Source organism: Ruditapes philippinarum, unplaced genomic scaffold, assembly GCF_026571515.1.
Source record: "Ruditapes philippinarum isolate M1 unplaced genomic scaffold, ASM2657151v2 ctg844_1_1_1_1, whole genome shotgun sequence".
Classification (NCBI taxonomy): domain Eukaryota; kingdom Metazoa; phylum Mollusca; class Bivalvia; order Venerida; family Veneridae; genus Ruditapes; species Ruditapes philippinarum.
The window spans coordinates 162,348-186,521 of NW_026861977.1; the positions used below are offsets into that span (position 1 = coordinate 162,348).

The window sequence follows — 24,174 nt, forward strand, 5'->3', positions numbered from 1 at the left end:
TTAAAAGAAGATATTTTAAGTTTTTTTCTATCGGTTGCCATGGCAACCAGAGTTCTGCATGGAATTAAATTCTTTGAACAATTTTGAAAGGTGACTACCAAAGGAACATTCCTGTGATGTTTGGATGAAATTGGCTCAGCGGTTTATGAGGAAATGTCATTTAAAGTAAAAGTCTATGGACGACGGACGGACGGACGCCGGGCTAAAAGCGATCACAAAAGCTTACCCTGTCACTTTGTGACAGGTGAGCTAAAAACACAACTTGTTAACTTGTTTGAATTTTGAATTAATGTATGCACTTTCCCTATAATTTTCTCACTTAAAACTTCTCCTTACTTTTTTGTACGATACTTTGTTTGAGAGTATCCATCGTTTCAAGCAAAATCCTTATTACCTTAAAATGCCTTAGTGATTATACGATTTTAGGTCGTTAATTTCAGCTCGATATTGTTGAATATTTGATACCACTTTATGCAGGTGCAAGGCAGCGTTGGATATGCTAAACTTTTACATTATCTCTAATGAACAGACTCAATCAAAACCAAATCTGCAATTTTCATTTAAATATTTTTGTTTAGCTTCCGAGAGTTCTTTCTTTTTTCCAGATTTTGTGTTCATGAACCAATATCTAATAGAGCTGAAAATTGAATACCGCTTAAGCCGTTGCTTAAGAGAGTGCCAGTTTTTTCACATAATATTGCCTTTAATGAACATACTCAATCCAACCTAATTTGCATTTGTCAACTATTTGCTTTGTTTCGTTTGCTTTTTGTTTCATAGGATCTTCCTCTTCCAAGTTTTTTGTATAGTCGTATATTTTTGTAAGCAGCCAATATAACAAGAACCACTTCATGTCAAATGTTTATACCGAAAATGCATTATTCTGCTTTCAGATATTATTACAATGTACAATGTATATACAATTATTCATGATTAGATTTACAATAACCGTTTGGACAGCTGCTATTTGCTTTTCTAGTTTTTATATTGTTTTGTGGTTGTTGTTGTTGTTGTTTCAACGAGCCCTGGATATATAAATGTATCAAAATTATTTTGTTGTGTTAATAAACCTTTACTCATGAGTTCACATTGTTTCAATTTAAAATGTATCATCATATATTTGTATGTATATGTATTATATGCATTTATTTGCAATGACGAGTCATTTTCACTAGAAATGAAGTGAATTTTAACGATAATTTTTCTTCATTTTATATATACTAGTATCAAGATGTTATAGTATAATGTTATAATATTTATAATTTCACTGAAAGTTGATTATATTGCCAAATACAATACATAGTTTTACATTGCTGTCAGTAGTCTACTGAAAACACCGTAGTTCCTGAAAGTGGCGGTGTAAGTAAGACCGCTCACCTCAAAGCACTTACCCTTGTCCATTGTAGATTTGAATTCCGATATATACTTTGGATACTTAAAGCTATCCAGCTAGCTTACGGAAAGTTATAGGGCCGTCTGATTGGTGCCTTCTCGATGTTTTTGTCCACCACTAAATCAGCAAAAAACCTGTATATTATTGGTTTGACTTGAAAGCAAAGGATACAAAAAATAAAAGAAACTAATGATTTGTTTCAGATCACGATAAAATAACTTTTTTTGTCTGTTTCAGTTCGGTACAATTATCATTTCTAACCTAAGCATTTTTAGTATTTAGTCATTTTCAGCAATAATAAAACTTATGCATCATTAATTCTGGTAGTTGGTGGGACTAAAATAGCTTAAAAGTCAGTTTGACTCGGTGAATATTTGTGGTTATTATGTACATCTCTTAAGTTTAAAAAAACTATATTTGTTATCTTGCTTCGTGATAATATATTATTAGTATGAAACAGTGTATTTCAAATGTATGTTCAATATTGTTCATCTCTCGTCATCACATTTGACTTGTACATCCAGATAAATACCATTTTATAATACAACATAAGTAAAATGGTCATACAATTTTATTTATAAAACAAATTGTCTCTGTGTTATTCGAGTGTGACTACATGATTTTAACATAATTAGACTTTCACAATGTCAAGGAAAACAGAGATGAGATTAAAAGAACAGATTCACAGAAAACACCATGAACACAATATGACATCCTGTTTTGGTACACACAGTCATTAAATATTCTAAAGTGAAACTAACAATAATGTACTTGCACTTGATGCGATTTGCTTTCAATGGCAATGTATCTGTTACTTTTGTTGACATATATAGCCAAACTTTGCCGAACATGTATAATCGTCGAAACGATGGTCCCCTAATTTATCCGTACTGTGACGCACCATTCGAAAGCAAACAGAAATACCATTCCCGTCATTTGGAGCATTGTCTTTCCAGAAATGTTTGTTCATGGGTACCAAGGTATTGTCAGAAAATTTCCAATCATCTTTTCCAGTGTTAGCATTATAGCCATCTACCCAATATTGACCAGTATTTAAAGCTGGAAGAAAACAAAATAAAATAATAAAGAAAGTGTTTACCAAAAGACAATCAGCTAGTTTATGTAATGATAAAAGAAAGAGCAGTCCACAAGTTTAACATTTCCTACTTTGTATTTCAAATGTTAACAATGTGTGAATCAAAACAAAATTGCTGGCATTTAACACATTTTCAAAAAGCACACCGGAACAATAACTCATTGGACAATCCCACCAGTCCAATAGTCCATTGCGATATTGAGCAGGAGAGGACAGTTGCCCACGGCTTATCAAAAAGTGTTCAACAATCATATTTGGACATTTTCGTATGGAATTTGATAAACACTTATACTTACGATACCTATATTTTTAAACTCATTAATTGCTCCATTTCTTAATTAGATGCATAGAAAACACACAGCTTCTTATTTTTGCTAAAATGAGAACTATCATCTACGTTCAACTATACTTTACGATCTTATAATAATATCAGACCGCGTACTAACTGTATTAAGGATAAATTTTCGTACTTCAGTATGACAATACATTTTTGTAATAATATTCCGCAAAGAATATAATCAAGTAACTCAAATATAAACGCTTTTTATGGAGAAGTATTAAAATCTTTCATAATTCACAAAAGCATCAGTTTCGGACGTAGAATGTTTTGTATGATACACTAATTTACTAAAGAAAATTTGATGAGTAGACGTTTTAGTTTTTTTGTGATAACTTGTACTGTTGTGTTGCTTGTTTTAATTAGTTTTGTTATTCTTATTGTGGTAAATAATTACTCTTTTTCCTTCTTTCGAAGGATATATGAAAATATGATGAATTTAAGTGGGGTATTATTCTAGTCGGCTTTGTGACATTTTGTGTTATTTGACCATTGTCCAGTGGGCAAGAGTCCTGGAGGGCTATTTTCCAAATGGGCATTTGTTTTACAATCCGCTGGTTTATATAATGATATAAAAATTAATATAAGTCCCGTGTTTTCCGTTTTGTCTCTAAACCGGACAGCATTATCTCAGTCTAATAAATGAGCAATTTTATATCGCTATGCGCCAAATACTACATACACTGTGTCAGTCATATAAAATCTTTTTTAGGACAAAAGTATATCGCCATGTGACTGAGAGTTGAAATTTGAAATCAATGAGGTTTGTCGTGACAAGAGGTGATATTATATGAGGTTTGTCGTGACAAGAGGTGATATTATATTTACAAATTTCTGGTACCTTAGCATAAATTATGTCATTGGACCCTATATTGAATTGCATCATCAATTAAATATTAAATAAATATTGTGTCATAACATGGTCTCGTTGCCTCGGTGAATTGTTTGTTGTTTTGTTGTAAGAATAAACGATGGCCAAAGAATCATGTCTTGCCGTCTTTTAATACTGAAGAAAAACAGTTAACCTGGACAGTCACGTATAAGTGTTTGAATAGCATTGAATTTCCAGTCCTTGTCCACTTTGGCTAATTTCCCGCCTATATCTGTGCAGAATTTTCTTGCGTCAGGTTGCGACATCTCGGTGGTCCAAATTTGTACATGTAATTGTGAACAATACAACTGCGTCATTTTAGCAACCACTGATGAACACACTGGTAACATATTGAAGTAAGAAAATTCATCAATATTTATTATATAAGATACGAATAAATCAACTTTACCATAGTGAAATAAACTTTGCTGTTATTGGTGGTCCGGACATTCACAAGGTTGCACTATAAGAGTTGTTTCTAAATGGAACTGACATATTTCCGTAATTGTACCTTATACTTATGATTTTTATTAATATGCTTTATCAAATTACAAAAAAAAAATACAACAAAATCTGTTTAAAGAAAACTTATGAAATGTCATTTATAATTTGGTAAATTCTCATGTTTTAATGATAATCTTGCCACTAGAAAATTAATTAAAAAAATAAAAGTAGTATAAATTGTTTATTGGGAGGAAGTTCACAGATCTCAAAATCTGGGAAATTTTACTAGAAAGTTTGTTTTCGATACTCCTTTAGGTTCACTCACTCTCTACTGTAGAACCAATTTCCCATTTGGTTTCAGTAACTTCCCATATGCCACCGGATGAACATTTTTGCGCCTCGACCTTTTTCCAGCCACATTGAGTACGAGACAAAATCCTCTTGAAGCCTATTTCATTCAGATTTCCTTGACGGCTCTCATTTTCCAAAATCTCTTCCTCTTTACACTCTGATAAAGAATGTCTACCCATTAACAAAAGCAAGCGTAGGATGTACTAGAATCAAACTAAAAATTAGAGTCTGAATTTAAAAAAAAACTATGAGTGTTGAAACGTCGGTGCGCAGCTGTAACCTGTAAAATTTATTTGCATAGGCAATATATCATGTATATAAAAGAAAACATGTTCCGATAGCAGTCCAATCAAATAAGAAATGCCTCGTTAAGAAATGAAATTTCTTCGTAAAAATCGCATTTTCCTACCAAAACACATTTTAAATATATTTCATTGTATCTGGGACAATAATGTATATTTTTGATCCCAGGTTGTATCACGTGTCACCTACATTAAAAACATTCTACCTAAATTCTTTAAAAATTCATAAGCCAATGGTTCTACTGATTAAAACTGTTCACGATTGTTTTGAAATCCTATGCAATTTAAAAATCAAATCAACGTCACTGGAAGATGACAAGGCCTTCTTTAATGTTTAAAGCGTCAGTCTTACCTTGATGAACACACGTGTCACCAGTTCCGTTTGATTGAAGCACTTCCCACTCGTCACACACACTGTTGTGTAATTCCTTTATATAAATATTATATCAAAGAAAATCATTGATAATTATTTGACCTATTACATACTCATAAATGATTTGATAATGTAATAAACTGCGGGTTATGGTAGCTGATTTGTGCCATTCGTGTTTTCGCCCCGCGACCCCGCCAAGCGAAAAGTCGAAAATTAACAAGTTTAAATGGCGGGGGCGCGCAGCGAAAACACGCTAATTAGCAAGGGCGCGGGGCGAAGTTTAATAAATAAAACTTCGACGCGCGGGGGCGCTGCGCGAGATTTAAGAAATAAAAAGGCGGGGCGCGGAGCGAAAACGTGCTAATTGGATTGAAATGCATAGGAAATAAAAATGTCAGAGGTTATGAAATTTATGTTGGTACACACGAACCAAGTGAGTTTGAAAGTAAAGGCAATAAAAGTTGCGTACTTGGAGATATTTGCGTTATTGTCTTGAAATTTAGTTAGTACAAAGTCACATACTAAGGTGTCTAGAAATTGAGACTGTACATAATATTATATGCGTACAAGCTGATTTTTAAAATGAGTCGCTACAGAGACCTGAAATTTCATTGCAATTCAAAATTGCGTCCTAATATGTCTTGAAATCTAGATAAAATTAAATTGCGTATTGAGTGGTCTTGTAATTTAGGTAATACAAAAGTACGTGGCTGGTGAATGTCGCGTACGAGCCTGCTAGTTGTTACACAGTTCAAAGAAATTTCAGAACAGAGTACAGAATGACTGCCTATCTGTATTTGAAGAACATTAAGTAACATCAGTCCGATAAAATCACAGACAATCATACAGTTACACTACTTTAAGATGAAAGGCAATATGAGGAATATTGTGAATTTAGCAAAAATTAAATCATTTGTGTCTTGACCATCATTCGTTCATTTTCATCAGGTGTTGCTTTTTATTTAACCCTTTACCTCATGAGCATTTTGTGAAAAATGGCTGTTTTCATTGAAAAGTCTCCCGTTACAAGTTCATATCGCTATTAACTATACAAACTGCTTCAATACTAATCAAACCTTGCACAAATGTTGACTGGACCATTGCCTTTGTAACAACATGCTCAGGCTTAAATTTCCTGTTACCATGGCAACGAGGGGACATCTCAAATTGCCAAAAATCACTATTTTGCGTAGATTTTTCCATCAAAATTGATTTCAATTTGCTGCAACTTCTCAATGGATTGAGATAGAGTCAAATACTTTTCAGCATTGCTTACACGTTACCTTATGATCGATCACGGGTAATTTTTAGCCACTCACAAGTCCAAAATTTTTCTTTTATCACAACATTTCTCAAACGAAAACATCTGTTTGGGGCCCAAACAGGACCTTTTTCACTATTGTTTCGCGTATATATGAGGTAAAGTGTTAACAAAAAATGATGAAAATTCCTGAAATTATCCAAAATCGCGTTTTTTCATGTTTAAACATGGTCTTACATATAAATTTGAAGAAAAATTGTTGTTTTGTAGAATTTTTTTTTCATTAATAACAAGACTGACATAAAATCCTGTATATAAAGTGATATAAATAAGTTAATACATTAATTTCTTGCATACCGCACTGGTGTTTCGGTTAGTTTTTTTCTGGCATGGGGGGGGAGTGGAGGTGCCAGATGAGTCGGTTGCTTTACAATGGTATCATCATAACGCAATTCATGAATGAACCTCTTTAAAATGACTTAATGTCGGCGTATTTATTTCTGAAAATGGATGCTTAGGATGACGTTGTTTTGCCGTTATGAATCCAAACGCTATGAAAATTCAAATGAAATGACATTAATTCCTTGGGACGGATATTCCGATCCTTACCGCAACATAATTATAACATATATTTTTAATCTTAATATACAAAATATTATCAATTAAGTTGAAAAATTTATGTAGAAACTACATGTCTAGAAAACGGGGAATGTTACAAATGATGTCACTTTAATACTGAAACAATCATATAGCCAGTCTATTAAAAGGACAATAGATAAACAAACTTCCTCCCTTATCAGTATACATGTATGCTTGTAGTATCATCATGGGCAAATAGCCTTATGGAATAAATGAAATAAACTCTAAACTCAGTACAGTAACAAAGCGTGAACAGTTGTCGCGTTGTTGTTTCGTAAAAGTAGGCATATTGAAACTATTTGAAAATGACACGAATGAGCTTATGTTTTTGGCAGGTTGCCTTGGTAACGACAGAGTAGACAGTGGCGACTCCCCCCCCCCCCCCAGCTCAGCCCAAAGAAACGATTACTTGCTGGGCAGGAATATTTTTATGACAGTTCTATGCTTTATCGACAGTAGTGTACTCCTTCATCATAATATCTAATTGATATCATCCTATTGTTTATCTCCTGCCTGGGGATTTGTTAGAGATCTTTATCAGTTAACATGCTTGTATGAAAGGTTAAAGTGGCATACTTGAATAGCATAACAGATCTTTTATATCCTAATGGACATAGTACGTCATCATATACATAATTATACTCAAGAAACATGTACTTTCAGTGCAATCAATATAAAGAAATCAATAATATAAATAATATAAAGAGATTAATAATTGTAATGAAATTTCAGATATTTGTTATTAAGCCTCAGTTAAGTTAGATAGGTACTTTATTTCCTTCAATGTACCTGAAGAGCTGAACATATATACAAATATATAACTACAAAAATTAACAAAACAGTTTAACAGTTAGACACAATAATAACATGTAGTCAAATATATAACTGTAAACATAAAGCAATATCAATTTACAGAAAAAAGCAATTCAGAAATCAATATTTCTAGAAGCTTACTCATATTTAAGGTAAATAGATAAATATGTAAGCTATAATAATAGACACATAAATAATTATTGATTGATTGAATAAAGGATAGAAATGTATCACAATGTCAGCTTTAAAGAATTTGTCAGAATGCTTGTTATTATTCTGTGGAGTACATATAATAATTATCAGTCTTGCTCTTGATATTATTGGTAAATATTCATCCAAAAATATATGATATATATTAAGAAAGAATTAGAATTTCGTTCTATATGTGAGACAATCTTGTTCGAAACGAAAGTTAACAAGAGACCTCAACTAGAAATACATTTTCTACTGTACTTTTTTTTACAGATTATTAAACCTGTTTCAACTTGATTACTGTAATACTTTTCAGATAGTTTAATATTTACTTGGGTTAACAAAATACTATCTTTTAATATAACGGGTACGAATATTTGTATAACATGGGCATATAAGAACGAAATGAAATTCATCGTCTAAGTCTCTTAAAGAACAACATTGACAGTAGCGTTCATTTCTTAGTATTCTATTTCTAGCATACAGTGTATCTACCAGTTTGTATTCTTAAGCTGTGTGCAGCAGTTCTTAATCTAGTAATAAGTCGTCTCAAATGATCAGGCAATATATCTGAATAATTTTCGTAACAAGAATTTATTTTACACTCATTATATAATTCCAATACAGAACTTGTTTCTTGAGATACATGTCATCCCTGTATAAAACCAATCACTTATCCGTTGTCTTATATCGGGATAAAGTTTTTGAATATAATATTTTATTACCCCTCACTTTTTTCGTAATGCTAATTTCCCATAGGCCTCTGGGAGTTATTTTTACTGTTAATGCAAGTGTACCACGTGACTCAGAATTTTGTACTGTTACATAGGTAACAGTATTTTTTAAGAGGTCACGTGGTCTATTTGCTAAAAAAATGAAATAATATGGCCGCCATTTTTTTCTCGATTCATTCTTATTTTCAACGTTAAACCCCGATAGGACATCAATTTCTCCTCTTGAGTCCCTATGACACTCATAAAATTTAGTTGTTTTGCACCCTGGTGTGCTTTTCGCGTATAAAATATCTTTTTGCTGAATAGTCAAAAAGTGAACATCCGTTTTCAACGGAAGTAATTGCAATGTAAATAATTATGTGTCAAACTGGAACATGTAGACGATTTAAGCATGCAACAAAGGATTATTTAACAAATTTAATCAGTGAAACGTTACAGATATGGTGGACATAGGATATCATCGTTATTTTGTCAAAAACCATGCTAAGAATATTCTGGAAACAGAAGAATCAGATTTCACAGATCATAACCGTGTAAATGGGTTAGTGTTTTGTTTCCTAAATAAAACCTAGCTTATTGTATGTTTATGATTTGTAGATATCATCACTTGCTGAAAAGAATAAAAGAAAAAGAAAACTTCTCATATAGGCCTACAGTAAAGTACACTTAAAACTTAAAAGGTAAGGTCAGTTTAGTTATTGTTACTCTTGGTTTATTTTTGTTACATTTAGAACTTAGATTTAGTTGACAATTTCAGATCATCTCAGTATTTTTGTTCGGGGTAATAAAATAAATAACACATGGGTTTGTGGGTAACAGTAAAAATATCATCCCTCGTAAAAATACTGTTACCCTCGGCTACGCCTCGAACCCATGTGTTATTTATATAATGTCAGTTATTCCAAACATCTGAAAAACCTTAGTCACACAAAAGCTTATGAACATAAGCTACCAAGTTACATAATCATTTATTACATCATTAAATGATAGCTGGTAAACTGGGCGTAAAATAATATTGTTTGCACAGCAATTAACAATGCGTACATAACGGATATGAACAAAGGATATCTTCCTAACTCTCCATATACACCAACAGTACAGGTAGTATTTCTTATTATTACCCCTCACTTTTTTCGTAATGCTAATTTCCCATAGGCCTCTGGGAGTTATTCTTACTGTTAATGCAAGTGTACCACGTGACTACGAATTTTGTACTGTTACATAGGTAACAGTATTTTTAACAGTATAAAATCTGGTCACGTGGTCTATTTTCTAAATAAAATGAAATAAAATGGCCGCCATTTTTCTCTCGATTCATTCTTATTTTTGACGATAGGGCATCGCCGAAGTAACTATTACTCTGATAAAATTTAGTTCTTTGCAACCTAGAGTCCCTTTCGCGTATTAAATATCTTTTTGTTCAATAGTCAACAGGAAACATCCGTTTCCAACGGAAGTAATTGTTATATAAATAATTTTGTGTCAAACTGGAACATGCAGACAATTAAAGCATGCAACAAAGGATAATTTAACAATTTTAACCAGTGAAACGTTACAGATAGAGTTTGTGGACATACATCTGTAGGATATCATTGTTATTTTCTAAATGCACTTTGTCAAAAACCATGCGAAGAATATTATGGATGCAGAAGGATCAGATTTCACAGATCATAACCTTATAAATGAGTTAGTGTTTTGCTTTCTGAATAAAACACATCTTATTTTATGTTTATGACTGGTAGATATCATCACTTGCTTAAAGAATAAAAGAAAAACAGCTTCTCAAGTAGGCCTACAGTGCACTTAAAACTTGCAAGGTAAGGACAGTTTAGTTATTGCTTCTCTTGGCTTATTTTGTTACAGTTAGATTTAGTTGCCAAATTCAGATCATCACAGTATTTGTTCGGGGTAATAAAATAAATAACACATGGGTTTGTGGGTAACAGTAAAAATATCATCCCTCGTATAAATACTGTTACCCTCGGCTACGCCTCGGGTAACAGTATTTTACTCGGGATGATATTTTTACTGTTACCCACAAACCCATGTGTTATTTATATACTGACAATATATTTTGTTAATATTTTAAATGCATTCTTTCATTTTGTAAATCCCCAAATTTCTGACGAATAACTCAAAATTGAGCCAACAAAAGAATAGAATAGCTGACATAATAACTTTGGTTTAAAAATATACTTTTACAATTTAAAAGCAAAACATTAAGCGCCTGTAAAGCTTTACCTACAATGTATTCCTGATTTAAAGTAAACTTTCCGGTGTAATTAAAAACTGTTTCTAGATAATTAAAATCATTCACTACCTCAATATCATTACCATCATTTTTCCCAAACTTATTTCCTAATAAACCTCCTCTTTTCCTAAATACAACAATTTTAGTTTAATCTGTATTTACTTCTAATACCCAACTTTTATAATATTCATATAGCTTAATTAATTTATAAGATAACAGTATAAAGTACGTAGTAGCAAAATGGTGCTTTACGCAGTACAATATAATGTATATACTGACTTTGTTTTCCAAAGCCCTTATTAAAATTAATTGTAAGGGATTTCGTTTGAATAACTGGTTTTACTACAATTAAACTTGACTGTTTCTTTCATTTTCCAAGTATCTTCATACTGTTTACATGACAAAATTCAAGTAACTTATTTGCTTAATTTCAACATCATTTGTTTGTGCTCGAGATATTTAAAAAAACAGACATTTGTATAGCTTGTTTGTAAATGAAATTATTTGTCCAATGTTTTAATTTTTTTAAATAATCTTTCCTACATGGCTGAATAAATAAATTAATTAATCATTATAAGTAATAATAATGCAACTTAATGACGTAAAATACAAATTAACAAAATGAAGAATAGAGTTATAAAATTGTCAAAAAGCTTCCATAAATAAAGAAATTCAAGGAAATAACACTATTTTCAACCTCAGATTTCAAAATTTTTCTCAGTCTTTGGGACGGGACACCGATCCCACACCTAACCCCGTGATCAGCAACTATGGGCTCACGTTAAATCGCCAGCCAAAAAAATGATGCTCAAACAATTGTAAAGAGCATATTAAAATATACATGAAATAGTGTAGACTTACGTCCGGGTTCTGAATGTCGTCTTTTTTCACAATCACACAATGACCACGGTTAGTTGATGCTGACGTAAAATCCGTGTAAAGCTCGCATAAAGTATACAAACGCTTGTACCCGACAGCAAAGCAGTGCTTTCTTCTAAAACATTCGTCAACACACACGTCAAGAGAAATTTTCACTAGCGTCAGGAATTTACTTTCTTCTGGGGGACACATATTCCATTTTGTAATTCGAAATTTAGCACTGCAGAAAATGGTTGTTATCGAAACAGATATAACAAATGCCATATTTAATTTACTTTTAAACTGCATAACTGCACTGAACGGTCTAGAAATGTAAATTCAATAACTAAAAGTCATTTGAAGAATGAAACGATGAAAAATAATCACCCCCACTGCCAATTGTTCATGAATATTTAATTATTTGCTAACATTCTAAGCGGATTATGGCTTAACACATCTTGCTGTAAATGAACATTTAAAACATATTCATGTATTTATCAATCGTTTATTGTCAGGCAAGTTTGATAAAAAATCAATTATTTCAATTAAATAAATTAAAAAGATATATTTTTAAAACATCAACTTTATTAAAACGAGCGATGGGAATTGTGAGAAAAAAAATCGATTTCGGCAAATAAATAACTTACTAAACTGAAATCCCATATGAAATGAAAGAAGAATTTCAGACAGATAAGTATTTTTCTACAAAGGGTGAAATAATGGAGGAAAGAAAGAAATAGAAAAAAGAAAAGAAAAAAAAATTGCTACGTGTAGGATATGTCTTCTTGCTGAAACAGAATACCCCAACAGTTTAATTCAATTTCAATTTCAGTTTAAAGGACTAGTTATCTATCATGAAAATATCATTTTATGACAGAGCATTGTTTTTATCACTCGGTATGACATGACATTGCTCACAGACAGACGGATGTATGCATGAACATTGGCATTACATTATACATTATCAAAGTACTTCTGTGAAAGTTGGGTTCAAATCTGTTAAGGAATGTAGCTGCTGCACTCAAAAGAAATAAATAAAAATAAAACAATGGGTCATAACTTTGTAAAAATGAACGAATAACAAAACATCAATAATATGAAGTAGGACACTTAGCGACAATAATCCTGTGAACGTTTGGAGAAATGCAGGAGGAATTTCATCGGACTGAAAAATATTTCTAACAAAAATTGTATTTCATATGTAAAGGAAAAGCAAAAGGACCAATAAAATTTTAATAAGTTAAGAAAGTTTATTAAACCGCTTACATCAAAATTTGCATTTGCTTTGCTATATGCGAGAGATTTTGTTGCTTTTCTTGTTCGTTGTGGAGGTGGTGTGTTGTTTTTCTCTCTATTCTTTATACATACATTTTAATTTGAATGACCAAAGCACTATGACGAGAGGTAATACATTACATGAATATCTTTTATAACCAGACCTTCAAATGTTTTATAGAAGAACTCTCCTGTCTAGTGTCAATGCAAGATGAACTGTTGTCGTTTTGATGCCAATAAATTTACACTCAGGCCTACGGAATTCATAGTAAATTCCTACTTATCAAAGCTTAAAACAGGTGTTAAATAGAGGATATTTGTTTAGTTCAGTGTAAGATCGGAATATATTTCACCGAGTGAGCACCAAAAGGTATATTTCACGAGTGGCGCAGCCACGAGTGAAATTTGAACTTTTGGTGTTCACAAGGTGAAATATATTTCGATCTTACACTAAACTAAACAAATTTTCTTTTTATTACATGCAAAGAAACGTTTTAAAAAGACATTAAATCTAATACTGAATGAAAAGCGCGCCAAATAATAATACAACGTGACGTCATTTACGACGTCACGTCATTAAGTTGGTACCCAGTACTGTGCACGCTGGTATTTCACTGAAACAACGTAAGGGGCTTAAATTCAAAACAATGAAATTATCAAAGTGGTAATTTCACTGTTTCAAACAGTGAAATTACCAGTTTTATATCACTGATATATTTCTATAAACCACCGAAAAGCATGTAATAAATAGCCGATAAACACCGCTCACTTCGGAATTATTTCCTAAATCTCGCATTTAGGCCGTGTGTTAGTATTACAGTATTGACACGTTTGATTATGTTTTGTCCTGATCAGGATAGGTAACCACTGCAAGTCATTTGTAGTGCGCCCTCTTATGCAGTGATATCCCCTTTTCAGTACAGAAATCTGCCAAGGGAGATAATCACTGTAAGGAGTTTGGCAAGATGCAAGCATCGGTTACTTCCTCTGATCAGTGCGCTTGTAAGAGAGTCTGTTTCTTCCAAGCGTTTCTCTACTGCAAACCGTTATTTATATAAAATGTAACCGACCATTAAAAACAATTTTGTTTTGATTGATCAGTTCTCAATGACTTTTGATCAAAATTTGATTTGCAGGCAGGGTCAATTCTCAATTTTGAAAATTGATCCATGGGGTCAATTTGCAACGGGTTAAAATTTAATGTAAACAGTTACAAATATAAGCTTTATGTCTTCAAGTGCATATCGCGTCGGATTAACTTTACAATGTTTCCCATGTCAGACGTTCAAATTGAATACACTCAAAATTCAAGCATGTCTTTATGCATACCTGATTTCTACTTTGGCTTGTTTGTCCGTGCTAAATAGCCGATAAACACCGCTCAGTTCGGTATTAATTTCTTAAATCTCACATTTATGCCGTGTGTTAGTATTGCAGTTTTGAAACGGTTGATTATTTTTGTCCTGATCAGGATAGGTAACCACTGCAAGTCATTTGTAGTGTGCCCTCTATGCAGTGATCTCCCCTTATCAGTACAGAAATCTGCCAATGGAGGTAATCACTGTAATCAATTCTAAGTTTAAAGTAGCATTTTAAAATAATCATAAAAAATCATTTTGCCGTTACCCCAAAACATTGAATTCAAATAAATTTGAATATTTGTGTACTATTTCAATGTTATCATGTTTTGAAGGGGCCAACTGATGTTTTTTAATATGTAAGGACTGGGATTTTTTTTTTCGAGATTAAAGCTCTTTTTTATATAGATCAGTTTTTTATCTTGTTTGCATTATTCCAGGGTAATTATTCTCATTGTGAAATACACTCAAATCGGACTCAATAGCACAAAATTACGATTTTCATTTTATTTCCAAGTATATTTCTATTGCATATGCTTCTGCTGAAAAGTGGCCTTAAGCTTTTATTTTCAGTTGTAAGAGCAATTATGTGTTGTTTCATACTTATTTTCTATGGTGAGCTGTTCGAGGAGTTTCCTTATTGTTTATGTATTTTACCGTCGGCAAATTTCATTTTCCACCTTATATTTTTTATTTGACAATTATGCTGAACGATTTATCTAGGAATAACACGTACAACCTTTAAAAACACTCAAGGTCGCTTAAAATGACAAAGCAGATTTATGTTAGAAGGTGTCACTGGGACCCGAAAGAGGTTATTAAGAAAAATGAGTCTTGTAAAGTGGGTTAACTTTTAAATAATTTTATAGCAAGCAGATTTCTCAGGAAAATTTAGCAGATTGTAAAAATGCAGCCTATTGATAATGGTTTGGCCTTAAAATAAGTGTATGCATGCAAACTGAAAGCACATGCAACTTTTCCCTTAAGGGATCATTAACAAAATTTAATGTAAATATTCAAGTTTTACTTGAAATCGATTTGAAAGTGTTGCAATGTATGATGCACATAAAGCAAGCGTAACTGTTCTCCTTCGGCGAACTATATGATTTGTCTTAAATAAATTAGTATTTGAAATATACTAGACGAGGGAATTAAAATTATATACAAACTTTAATAGATTATATATCTTAAATCATAATAAAGATTAAACATTATACTAGAAGGTAGGGGGCGTGGACGATAGTTTGCACTTGACAGTACCGTCCATGAACAGGCTCAATCAAACCTAACCTGCAACATTTTCAATTTTGCCGTGTTGTTCTGTCTTTAAGGATTCTTATTTTCTCTATTTTAGAAAGAAAAAAAACGAAAAAATGGTAGGAAAATGGAGAAAAGAACAGAGAGAAGAAATTACATTAAAGCAGCACGCCTCCAGATTCATGTTAAAATTTCATGAAAATTTTGATAATGTATTTGACAGTAAAATATTGTGAGGTGAACAAATAAAGTTATTTACATATTGCAATTGGCACTTACAATACATGCAAATAACCAAAAAGAGGTCAAAATGTGCAAAATAAAGCCCTTACTGCGTTAGTAACGCAGTAGAAATATGGTGATAAAATACTGCAAAATCAGTCTTAAATCGCAAATAACATGTAAACTTCAACATTGATCTTGATTGTTTTTACCTTCCTTGAAATATTAGTACATTTTTCTCAATTTTCATTTTCTTGAAATATTTTGGCTCACTTGGAGGCGTGCAGCTTTAAAGAGATTACAAGTTATTTTCAGTGTTTGAAATTAAAGAATTCTTTAAAAGATCCATATGGTTAAATTTGAATTGCATTAACAATGTCAGAACTCAGATAAGTACATGTATTAGAAACCGGTCGATTGTTCAAACCAAAAATTAAAGAAAATGCTATATATATTAAACTCTTAAAGACGATTTTTTTCTTATTAGAGTGTAGTGTATATAAAACCATAAGAATAAAATGCAAACTATCCTAACATAGTGAAATTAAACGGAAAACGAAAACACCCTTAAAACAAGCATTTTATATCAAAGGCGTTTGAAATGAAAACTCATATGTCTTTTCAAACCTATTTTTTCTCTTGTCAGCAGTGTCTGTCCTCTGTTAGTTTATTTTCTATATGGTTTGCATACATGTATTGATAAATGTTTAATTGTAATATTATTTGATGTTTGAACAGCAAATGGTGCCTGTCTCTCTGTCTCTCTCTACCCACCCACCATATTGTTTGGATATATGTATGTTAAATATGTTATTGTTTAATGTTGTACTGTATATTATGGGCCAATCCACTTTATCATTATTTTGTCAGACTACACGTATTTAAAGCTAGCCTGGCTTCCTACTGCAATACCTTCTACTTAATCACCCAGCATTGTGCAATATTTAAATTTTCGAAAAAATGTCACTGTTATTTTTTAGAATTCACTGCTCATTAGAAGACCGCCAGCAGAGGTTGCACTGTATACAAAAAGGATAAAATATTCATGGGAAAAGGAGGTGGGTGGTTTTATCACAGAGCGCAACGTTGACTTTTCAAGTGGAAATGATTGGATAGAATTTACAGTTTCAAATCGTTCAATATCGTGATGGAGTTTAAACATAAAGTTATTTTGGCATTTGTCTTATCAGTTTTCATTACAACAATTTTCTGCAGCGCTAAATTTCGAATATCAAAATGGAATATGTGTCCTCCGAAAGAAAGGAAATTTTTGTCATTCGTGAAAAAATCTCTCGAAGCCTGTGTTGACCACTGTTTAAGGAGAAAGCACTGCTTTGCGGTCGGATACAAGCGTTTGTATACTTTATGCGAGCTTTTCACCGAGTTTACGTCTGCGTCAACTGACCGTGGGCATTGTGTGATTGTGAACAAAGACGATATTCAGACCCCGGATGTAAGTGTATTGCTATTGCAAATTCTTCAAAATATGCATTAAATTTTCTGCTTTTTTATTTATTTTCCCCCTTTTTATTGCCTAAATTTGAAGAGTTCTTAGGATATAGGCTCGTAATCAATTTTGTTCTGCCAAATTTTAAAATCACATTGGTACGAAAAGATGTACTGTCTAAATCTAGAGATAACCAAGAAAATTTAGACGCCTTTGTATGGTATTGTTCAAATTTCAGGAACACCTGGTCAGCACATGTTAAGTGTCTTAATATTAAGATAACACGGAACGCGAATTTGTACTGCCTCAATTTCATGATCACCTAGTATTGGTTATATTTCATTATCATCATCATTTCTAGTATCTAAATTTATCTATATTCGCGCCTTTGTAATGGTTTAGGTTCAAGCTCAGCTTGTATGTGCCTTTGTACTGTATGGATATCATTATAACGTTTTCCTAGCCTTTGTACTGTATGGATTTCATGATAACGTTTTTTCTAGCCTTTGTACTGTATGGATTTCATGATAACGTTTTTTAAGCCTTTGTACTGTATGGATTTCATGATAACGTTTTTTCTAGCCTTTGTACTGTATGGATTTCATGATAGCGTTTTTTCTAGCCTTTGTACTGTATGGATTTCATGATAACGTTTTTTCTAGCCTTTGTACTGTATGGATTTCATGATAACGTTTTTCTAGCCTTTGTACTTTATGGATTTCATGATAACGTTTTTTCTAGCCTTTGTACTGTATGGATTTCATTATAGCTTTTTTTCTAGCCTTTGTACTGTATGGATTTCATTATAACGTTTTTTCTAGCCTTTGTACTGTCTAAATTTTTATGATTACTTAGAAACCACATTTTAAATGTCAATTTTGTATCACCTTATATGCGCAGATAAACTATCTAAATTTAATGATCACCTTGCACACGCCTTTGTACTGTCTAAATTTTATGTCCACACTTTAGGAGCCTTTGTACTGTCTAAAATTCATGACCACCGTGTACACGCTTTTGTACTGTGTAAAATTCAAGACCATCCCGTACGAGCATTTGTACTGTCTAAAATCCTTGACAACCCTTAACGAGCATTTGTATCGTCTTAATTTTATGATCATCTTGTACGCGCATTTGTACTGTCTAAATTTCAGTATAACATCGTACACAAATTACGGTAGTTTTGTTCGAATTTCAAGTTTTTTAATACATGAATTTAAATTAAGTTAAAAAAACAGCTGCGAAATATTTCAAGTAACACAGGGATAAAAATTTCAAATAATATTAAATAACTTACTACTTTTACATTAAGGAAACAAACAATGCGGATCAAAGCAATGAATGCGACGAGTGGGAAGTGAATCAATCAACTGGAACGGGTGTTACGTGTGCGAAACATGGTAAGACTAGCAACTTGAGTATATCAGTTCCTTAGAATCGAAATAGGAAAACATTTCAAAACGAGTCAATTTCCAGACTCATTATTATTTTCACCAGGCTTATTCCATGCACAGGAATTTTGGGAATATTTCAGTTAGTTGGCTTTGTACGGAATTGCTTTTAGTGTTATATAGTGCAATGAAATAGTATAGAATAATGTAAAAAAGTAATATGTTTAAACAAGTAAATTCTATTTCAAAGGAACACATTTTATCAGAGTTTGATCATTTTTTTCTATCTGAATTTTTTTTTATCTTAGTTATATTGTGTATGAAGTTATTAGCTTATAGACGTACTTTTAAATCCGTTCCTGCAATCCAGCAGTACAAAGCATTGAGTGTAAATAAAATTTCTTGCTCAATGAAACAACGATACATGTATAACCCTGACAGTACAAATTACTAGTGAGACACGTTTACCACTCGCCCATGCCTCCACATTTGACTGTTTTCAGAACGATTCGGTTTAATGTCCGTATTGAGCGATTGAATTTTACTGTTTACTAATGCTCATTGGCGTATCAACACTCAAATTATACATTAATTAATGGTTTTCTACTTGAACAGAATGTCAAGGGCAAGATACTTTGGAAAACGTGGTACGTCAAGGAAATCTGAACGAGATAGGTTCCAAGCTTGTGTCTTGTAATCAAAGTGGAAATGGCGTGGTAGATGTTCAGACCCTAGAATGCTCATCTAATGGAGATTGGGAAATTAGTTCGACAGTAAACAGTGAGTTGTTAGCATATTTAAAAAATTACACACTAGATATTGTACAAATGACAGCATATGAAATTATTTGCGCAACCAAACATTTGTTCGTAAGTTATACAAACATGCTGAACTGAAGTTCAAAATCCCACGACATGGACTTTAATGGGTTAAGTTCATTGAACGCCGCCTTCCCTTTTTGATCTTGTTTATCATATTTTTTGGATTCTTTCATGTGAGGAAGATATCCAGCTAGCTTACTTCTACTCAGGTACACGTTCATGCCTGAAATAATGCAAGGAAGGGAATCTGAGGTATTTTTCTGCCACTAAAGCTGAAGTTGCCCTAGGACGAACACTGTGTTGGTGCGACGTTAAAACCCGACCAGAAAATGTTGTTGTTGTTGCTTTTCTGTTACTATACAGAAGGTCACAATAATGTATTCTTTTTACCTTGTAAAGTTACAATATTTTTAAACTACTATTTGTTTATTTTAATACAATTCTTTTTACGCCAATATAAAACCTCTTTGGTTATATATCGACGATCAACCATTATTTCTGCAGAAGTGACCGAATACTTCTCCCACAAGATTTTTGAATCATCGGTTTTGAATGACACACTATGGTCATTAGGTTGAATGTCAATGAAATTTCGTCATGCTTTTATTCTCCTAGCGGTTTAACTAGGTCTTTAGATTTACTCTCCTTATGTCCGTCCACAAAAACTGGATCCCGTACATGTAAAAAGTACTGAAATGTTTTTATGAAACTTGAAATATAGGTTAATGGCAGTCTAGAGATTAGGCATGTCTTTTTTCTTCCTATGTTGAAAAGTTAATTACTATGGCAATTAATAGATTTAAAATATGGCAAACATTTGATAACTCAAAAGAGTGCTGACAATATTTTAATGAAACTGAAATATGGGTGAATGGCAGCATTGAGATTATAACTTAGAATGTATTTTTCAAATGTATTTTTCATACACAACTTTTGCACAAACATTATCAGAAATACCCCCTCCCCCTTGAACTTAGAATTTCATGACAATCTTTTTTTTATAACTTTTTTATTTCTTTATATATCTCCTTTAAATTTCAAATATATTATGTGCCTTGTTATCACTCAAATCACGTGCGAGAAGATCAGATAGCTTGACTATCTCCAGAATTATGTCAGCCTTGAGCTTAGATTTTTCTACAAATTATTATTTTTTACTCAAACTTCTTCATTTCTTAAATGATTTACTTCAAACTCTCTAGACATAATAATAAAATAAGGTTTATAAATCTGGCGTCAATATTAAAGTTAACCTAGAATTATCTTCCCCTTCAACCTTTAAAGAATATTTATTTATTTATTCATTTATTTATTTATTTATTTTGTTATTTGTTATGAAACTTATGTTTATTCCTGGATTTACTTCAAATTTCAAATATATGTTTATTATAAACACTACATCATATGTGATTAGATTCCATGGATGCATCAATTGTTCTTTTATGATGATACCAGTGTGTTCGTCAGTGGTTGCTCGGATGACTCAGCTGTATTGTTCACAGTCAAAAATACAAATATTCACCACCACGATGTCGCAACCTGACGCCACAACATTCTGCGCAACTATTGGCGGGAAATTAGTTAAAGTCGACGAGGAATGGAAATTCGATGCTATTCAAGCGCTTGTACGTGACTGTCCAGGTAAAGTGGTTTTTCCAGTATTACACGACTGCAAGATATGTTGACTTATGTAAACACAATATAAATAAGGCCAATTTATGTCCACTTACATTGTTGGGCATGTATACAAGGACACGTGTATGGCAATAATGGTCCACTGAACTAACCCATTCAAAGATATTCGGGATCTCTTAAATAATATTAACACATGTCATGAAAACTTTCCTGATTTGATAATCAAACTCTAAGTTACAAGTAATATGTTGCCTTACTTGCACAGTACGGATTTTAAAGTTCATTTGTTTTTTGTCCAGTAACAGCCGAAGTTAGTTTCATTTGGATAATACAGCGTCGGGATTAATTGGCGGTTGTGCACCATCTGGACTGATATTTCTTCTTATATCGTAACCTTTACCAGCAGCAGCAAATTTATAAAATGTGTGGAACACTTTCTCGTTCTCTTTCAGCTCTAAATTCTTACCAGTACTGGGTAGATGGTTTTAATGCACAAACCGGAATAGATGATTGGAAATTTTCTGATGGTACTCTGGTGCCCATGGACAAACATTTTTGGAAATATATTGCCCCAAATGAAATGACAGGTGCTCCAAATTGCTTCCGTATGGTGCGTCACAGTTGGGATGAAATAGGGGACCATCGTTTCGACGATAAAACGTGTTCGGAACCTTTTGGTTATATATGTGAACAAAATTAACAAACACATTAAATTCATTAGAATTATATTGTTATAAACCAGATTTCAAGTAGAGGCACCGGAAACATATTTATTTTTAAAAAGTACATAAAAAGCTTAGTAGATATATAAGAAACAAAACCGTAGGCATAAATGTTGCCGATTTCAAATTATCATTTTCTAATAACCGATAAATGAACTATGTTAAATGCGCATTCAAAACTCTTTAATATGGAAAGCCATGTCTGTCTTATATTGTTATTTCTTAATTGATTTAACCATTTGGATAATATATAAGTTCACTTCGACAGTATATGAATTTCAAACAATATCTTACTAAACCGGAAACATTATATAATTTCAAAGTACAATATATGAAACCATGCCGTCAGTGTATGAAACCGAGGTAGCTATATATAAGTTGGTTTTCTCAATATATGACACCAGTTCTTCAATATATGGTATCAGAGTAGCCATACATGGAACCAGATATCCTTATTTGAATCCGAATTATCAATATATAATTTCATTTTTCAATATATAAAATGATGTCGTCAATGTATGAAACCAAAGTAACAATATATAAGTTGATTTCACATTATATGTTACCCATTCTTTGATATTTGGTACCAATGTAACCATTTATTGAACCAGATGTCTTTATATGAAACCGAATAATCAATTTATTAATTCGTTTTATAATATAATGAAACCATTTAATCAATATTTGGAACCGAAGTAGCAATATATAATTGGTTAACAATTTATATGAAACCAATCTTCAAGGAATGTTGGGTTTAAATTTGATTGTATAAATATGCATGATTTTTTAAATTTCTATTTGTTAGTGATCGTACCTCTAAATTACTTTCACAGTTATTTTGCTCTGCTTAAAAAGTTTATTAGCTTAACAATCTGTATCCATAAACATTGTTAATAGAGGGGTCGAGTGTTGACCGGTACCGAGTTGTTATAGAGCCGAGTTGACCCTTTACCAATATTAAAACATATTGCAAATGAAAAATGTTGCAGTTTTGGAGAGGTAAGAGGGTTGTTGAGTGGGTAAAGGGTAGTGGGCGGGGTAGCGACCAATCAATGCGCAGACACCTGTGACTTAAGTTTCTCAACATGATTGTCATGACACCTGAATTTTAAATCAAACATAGCCTCTGTTTCAGAGTGCAGGAAATGATAAACGGTATGTGTAATCAAACACTAACAACAGAAAATGTAGTCCAAGCATACTAATAATTCACATTTCGATTTTACTCATTAAGATATGTTTATTTGGTTAAATCTAACAAATTTGGCGAAATGTACTATCTGTGAATCTATGCATCCTACTTTCGTTTTCGATTAATCTGTCTGCCACCGATATGTCTTAAATTGTTTTAGAAATTCATAATTCTCGTAATTTAATATCTTGACTTGGAAACGTATAAAAAAAATCCTGTGTATGACAAGGAACAGAACCAGGAAATGATAAAATTTTACTTACCGCAGCGAACGCCTTGCAAACCTCATACCGGAGGTGTGAAAAAGAAAATAACATTTTCGCGCATGCGTACTTGCATATCTCATGGTAATTATGAAACTCATACGACGTCACTTTGCGCGCGAAGACGCATGTTCCCTTGTGTTTCAGTTTGGAAATACGCAAGACGGCATATAGCTGATGTGTGTTATTGAAACATTAATTTTCGAAAACATTTCTGATTAGTTTGACAATTGATACTCAGTAGCTTATATCTGATACGATGTATACATGTGTACACTAAACGTTATGCGTTAACACAAGGTCACGTAATGTATTTTCCAAAAACATAATGTCTTCTTTCACTTTTTGTCTACCTAAAAAAAGAAAGTGAATACATAGGTATACGTGACATTCCAGTTAGTTACTAATTAAGACCTTTTCCTACATTCGTAATAAAAAAATTGACATGTTGTATAGTTTTTTATTTTTACACGTATCTTTTTTCGCCAAGACTTGGATTTAAATCTGAACTACACGCATATACTTTATCCATTAATGCAAAATTAATATAGGTTGACATTTTGACGTCATTTTTACTAAATTTATATTCAAAAGCGGTCCACGAAAGTGCATGTGCAAATTTATGCTAATGACTATTTTTACAAACGCGATTCTGTGAAGCACTATGAAGGCGACT

The 24,174-nt window shown here is 32.4% G+C and overlaps 2 protein-coding genes across 2 annotated transcripts; one reads left to right on the forward strand and one right to left on the reverse strand.

Moving 5' to 3' along the window:
* Nucleotides 1-1,729: 1,729 nt before the first annotated feature.
* Nucleotides 1,730-12,325, reverse strand: LOC132717510 (uncharacterized). Its single transcript, XM_060700996.1, has 5 exons — nucleotides 11,919-12,325; nucleotides 5,147-5,222; nucleotides 4,467-4,649; nucleotides 3,852-4,037; nucleotides 1,730-2,452 (listed from the first exon to the last, which is right to left on the reverse strand). Exons 1-5 carry the CDS (start codon nucleotides 12,222-12,224, stop codon nucleotides 2,205-2,207), a joined length of 999 nt encoding a protein of 332 aa, XP_060556979.1. The 5' UTR covers nucleotides 12,225-12,325; the 3' UTR covers nucleotides 1,730-2,204.
* Nucleotides 12,326-16,931: 4,606 nt separating this feature from the next.
* On the forward strand, nucleotides 16,932-23,489 carry LOC132717511 (uncharacterized). The gene is made up of 5 exons (XM_060700997.1): nucleotides 16,932-17,480; nucleotides 18,787-18,874; nucleotides 19,481-19,645; nucleotides 21,142-21,327; nucleotides 21,774-23,489. The coding sequence occupies exons 1-5, from the start codon at nucleotides 17,175-17,177 to the stop codon at nucleotides 22,019-22,021; spliced, it is 993 nt and encodes a 330-aa protein (XP_060556980.1). The 5' UTR covers nucleotides 16,932-17,174; the 3' UTR covers nucleotides 22,022-23,489.
* The last annotated feature ends 685 nt before the right edge of the window (nucleotides 23,490-24,174 follow it).

Bases quoted from the DNA above. Each gene is read 5' to 3' on its own strand.
- LOC132717510 (XM_060700996.1), bottom strand. From the start codon at position 12,224: ATGCAGTTTAAAAGTAAATTAAATATGGCATTTGTTATATCTGTTTCG. The intron at 5,223-11,918 runs GTAAGTCTACAC...ATTTATATAAAG, and splicing joins ACGACATTCAGAACCCGGAC to GAATTACACAACAGTGTGTG. The intron at 2,453-3,851 runs GTTAACTGTTTT...GTTTTCTTCCAG, and splicing joins ACTTATACGTGACTGTCCAG to CTTTAAATACTGGTCAATAT.
- LOC132717511 (XM_060700997.1), top strand. From the start codon at position 17,175: ATGGAGTTTAAACATAAAGTTATTTTGGCATTTGTCTTATCAGTTTTC. The intron at 17,481-18,786 runs GTAAGTGTATTG...TTTTACATTAAG, and splicing joins ACGATATTCAGACCCCGGAT to GAAACAAACAATGCGGATCA. The intron at 18,875-19,480 runs GTAAGACTAGCA...CTACTTGAACAG, and splicing joins TGTTACGTGTGCGAAACATG to AATGTCAAGGGCAAGATACT.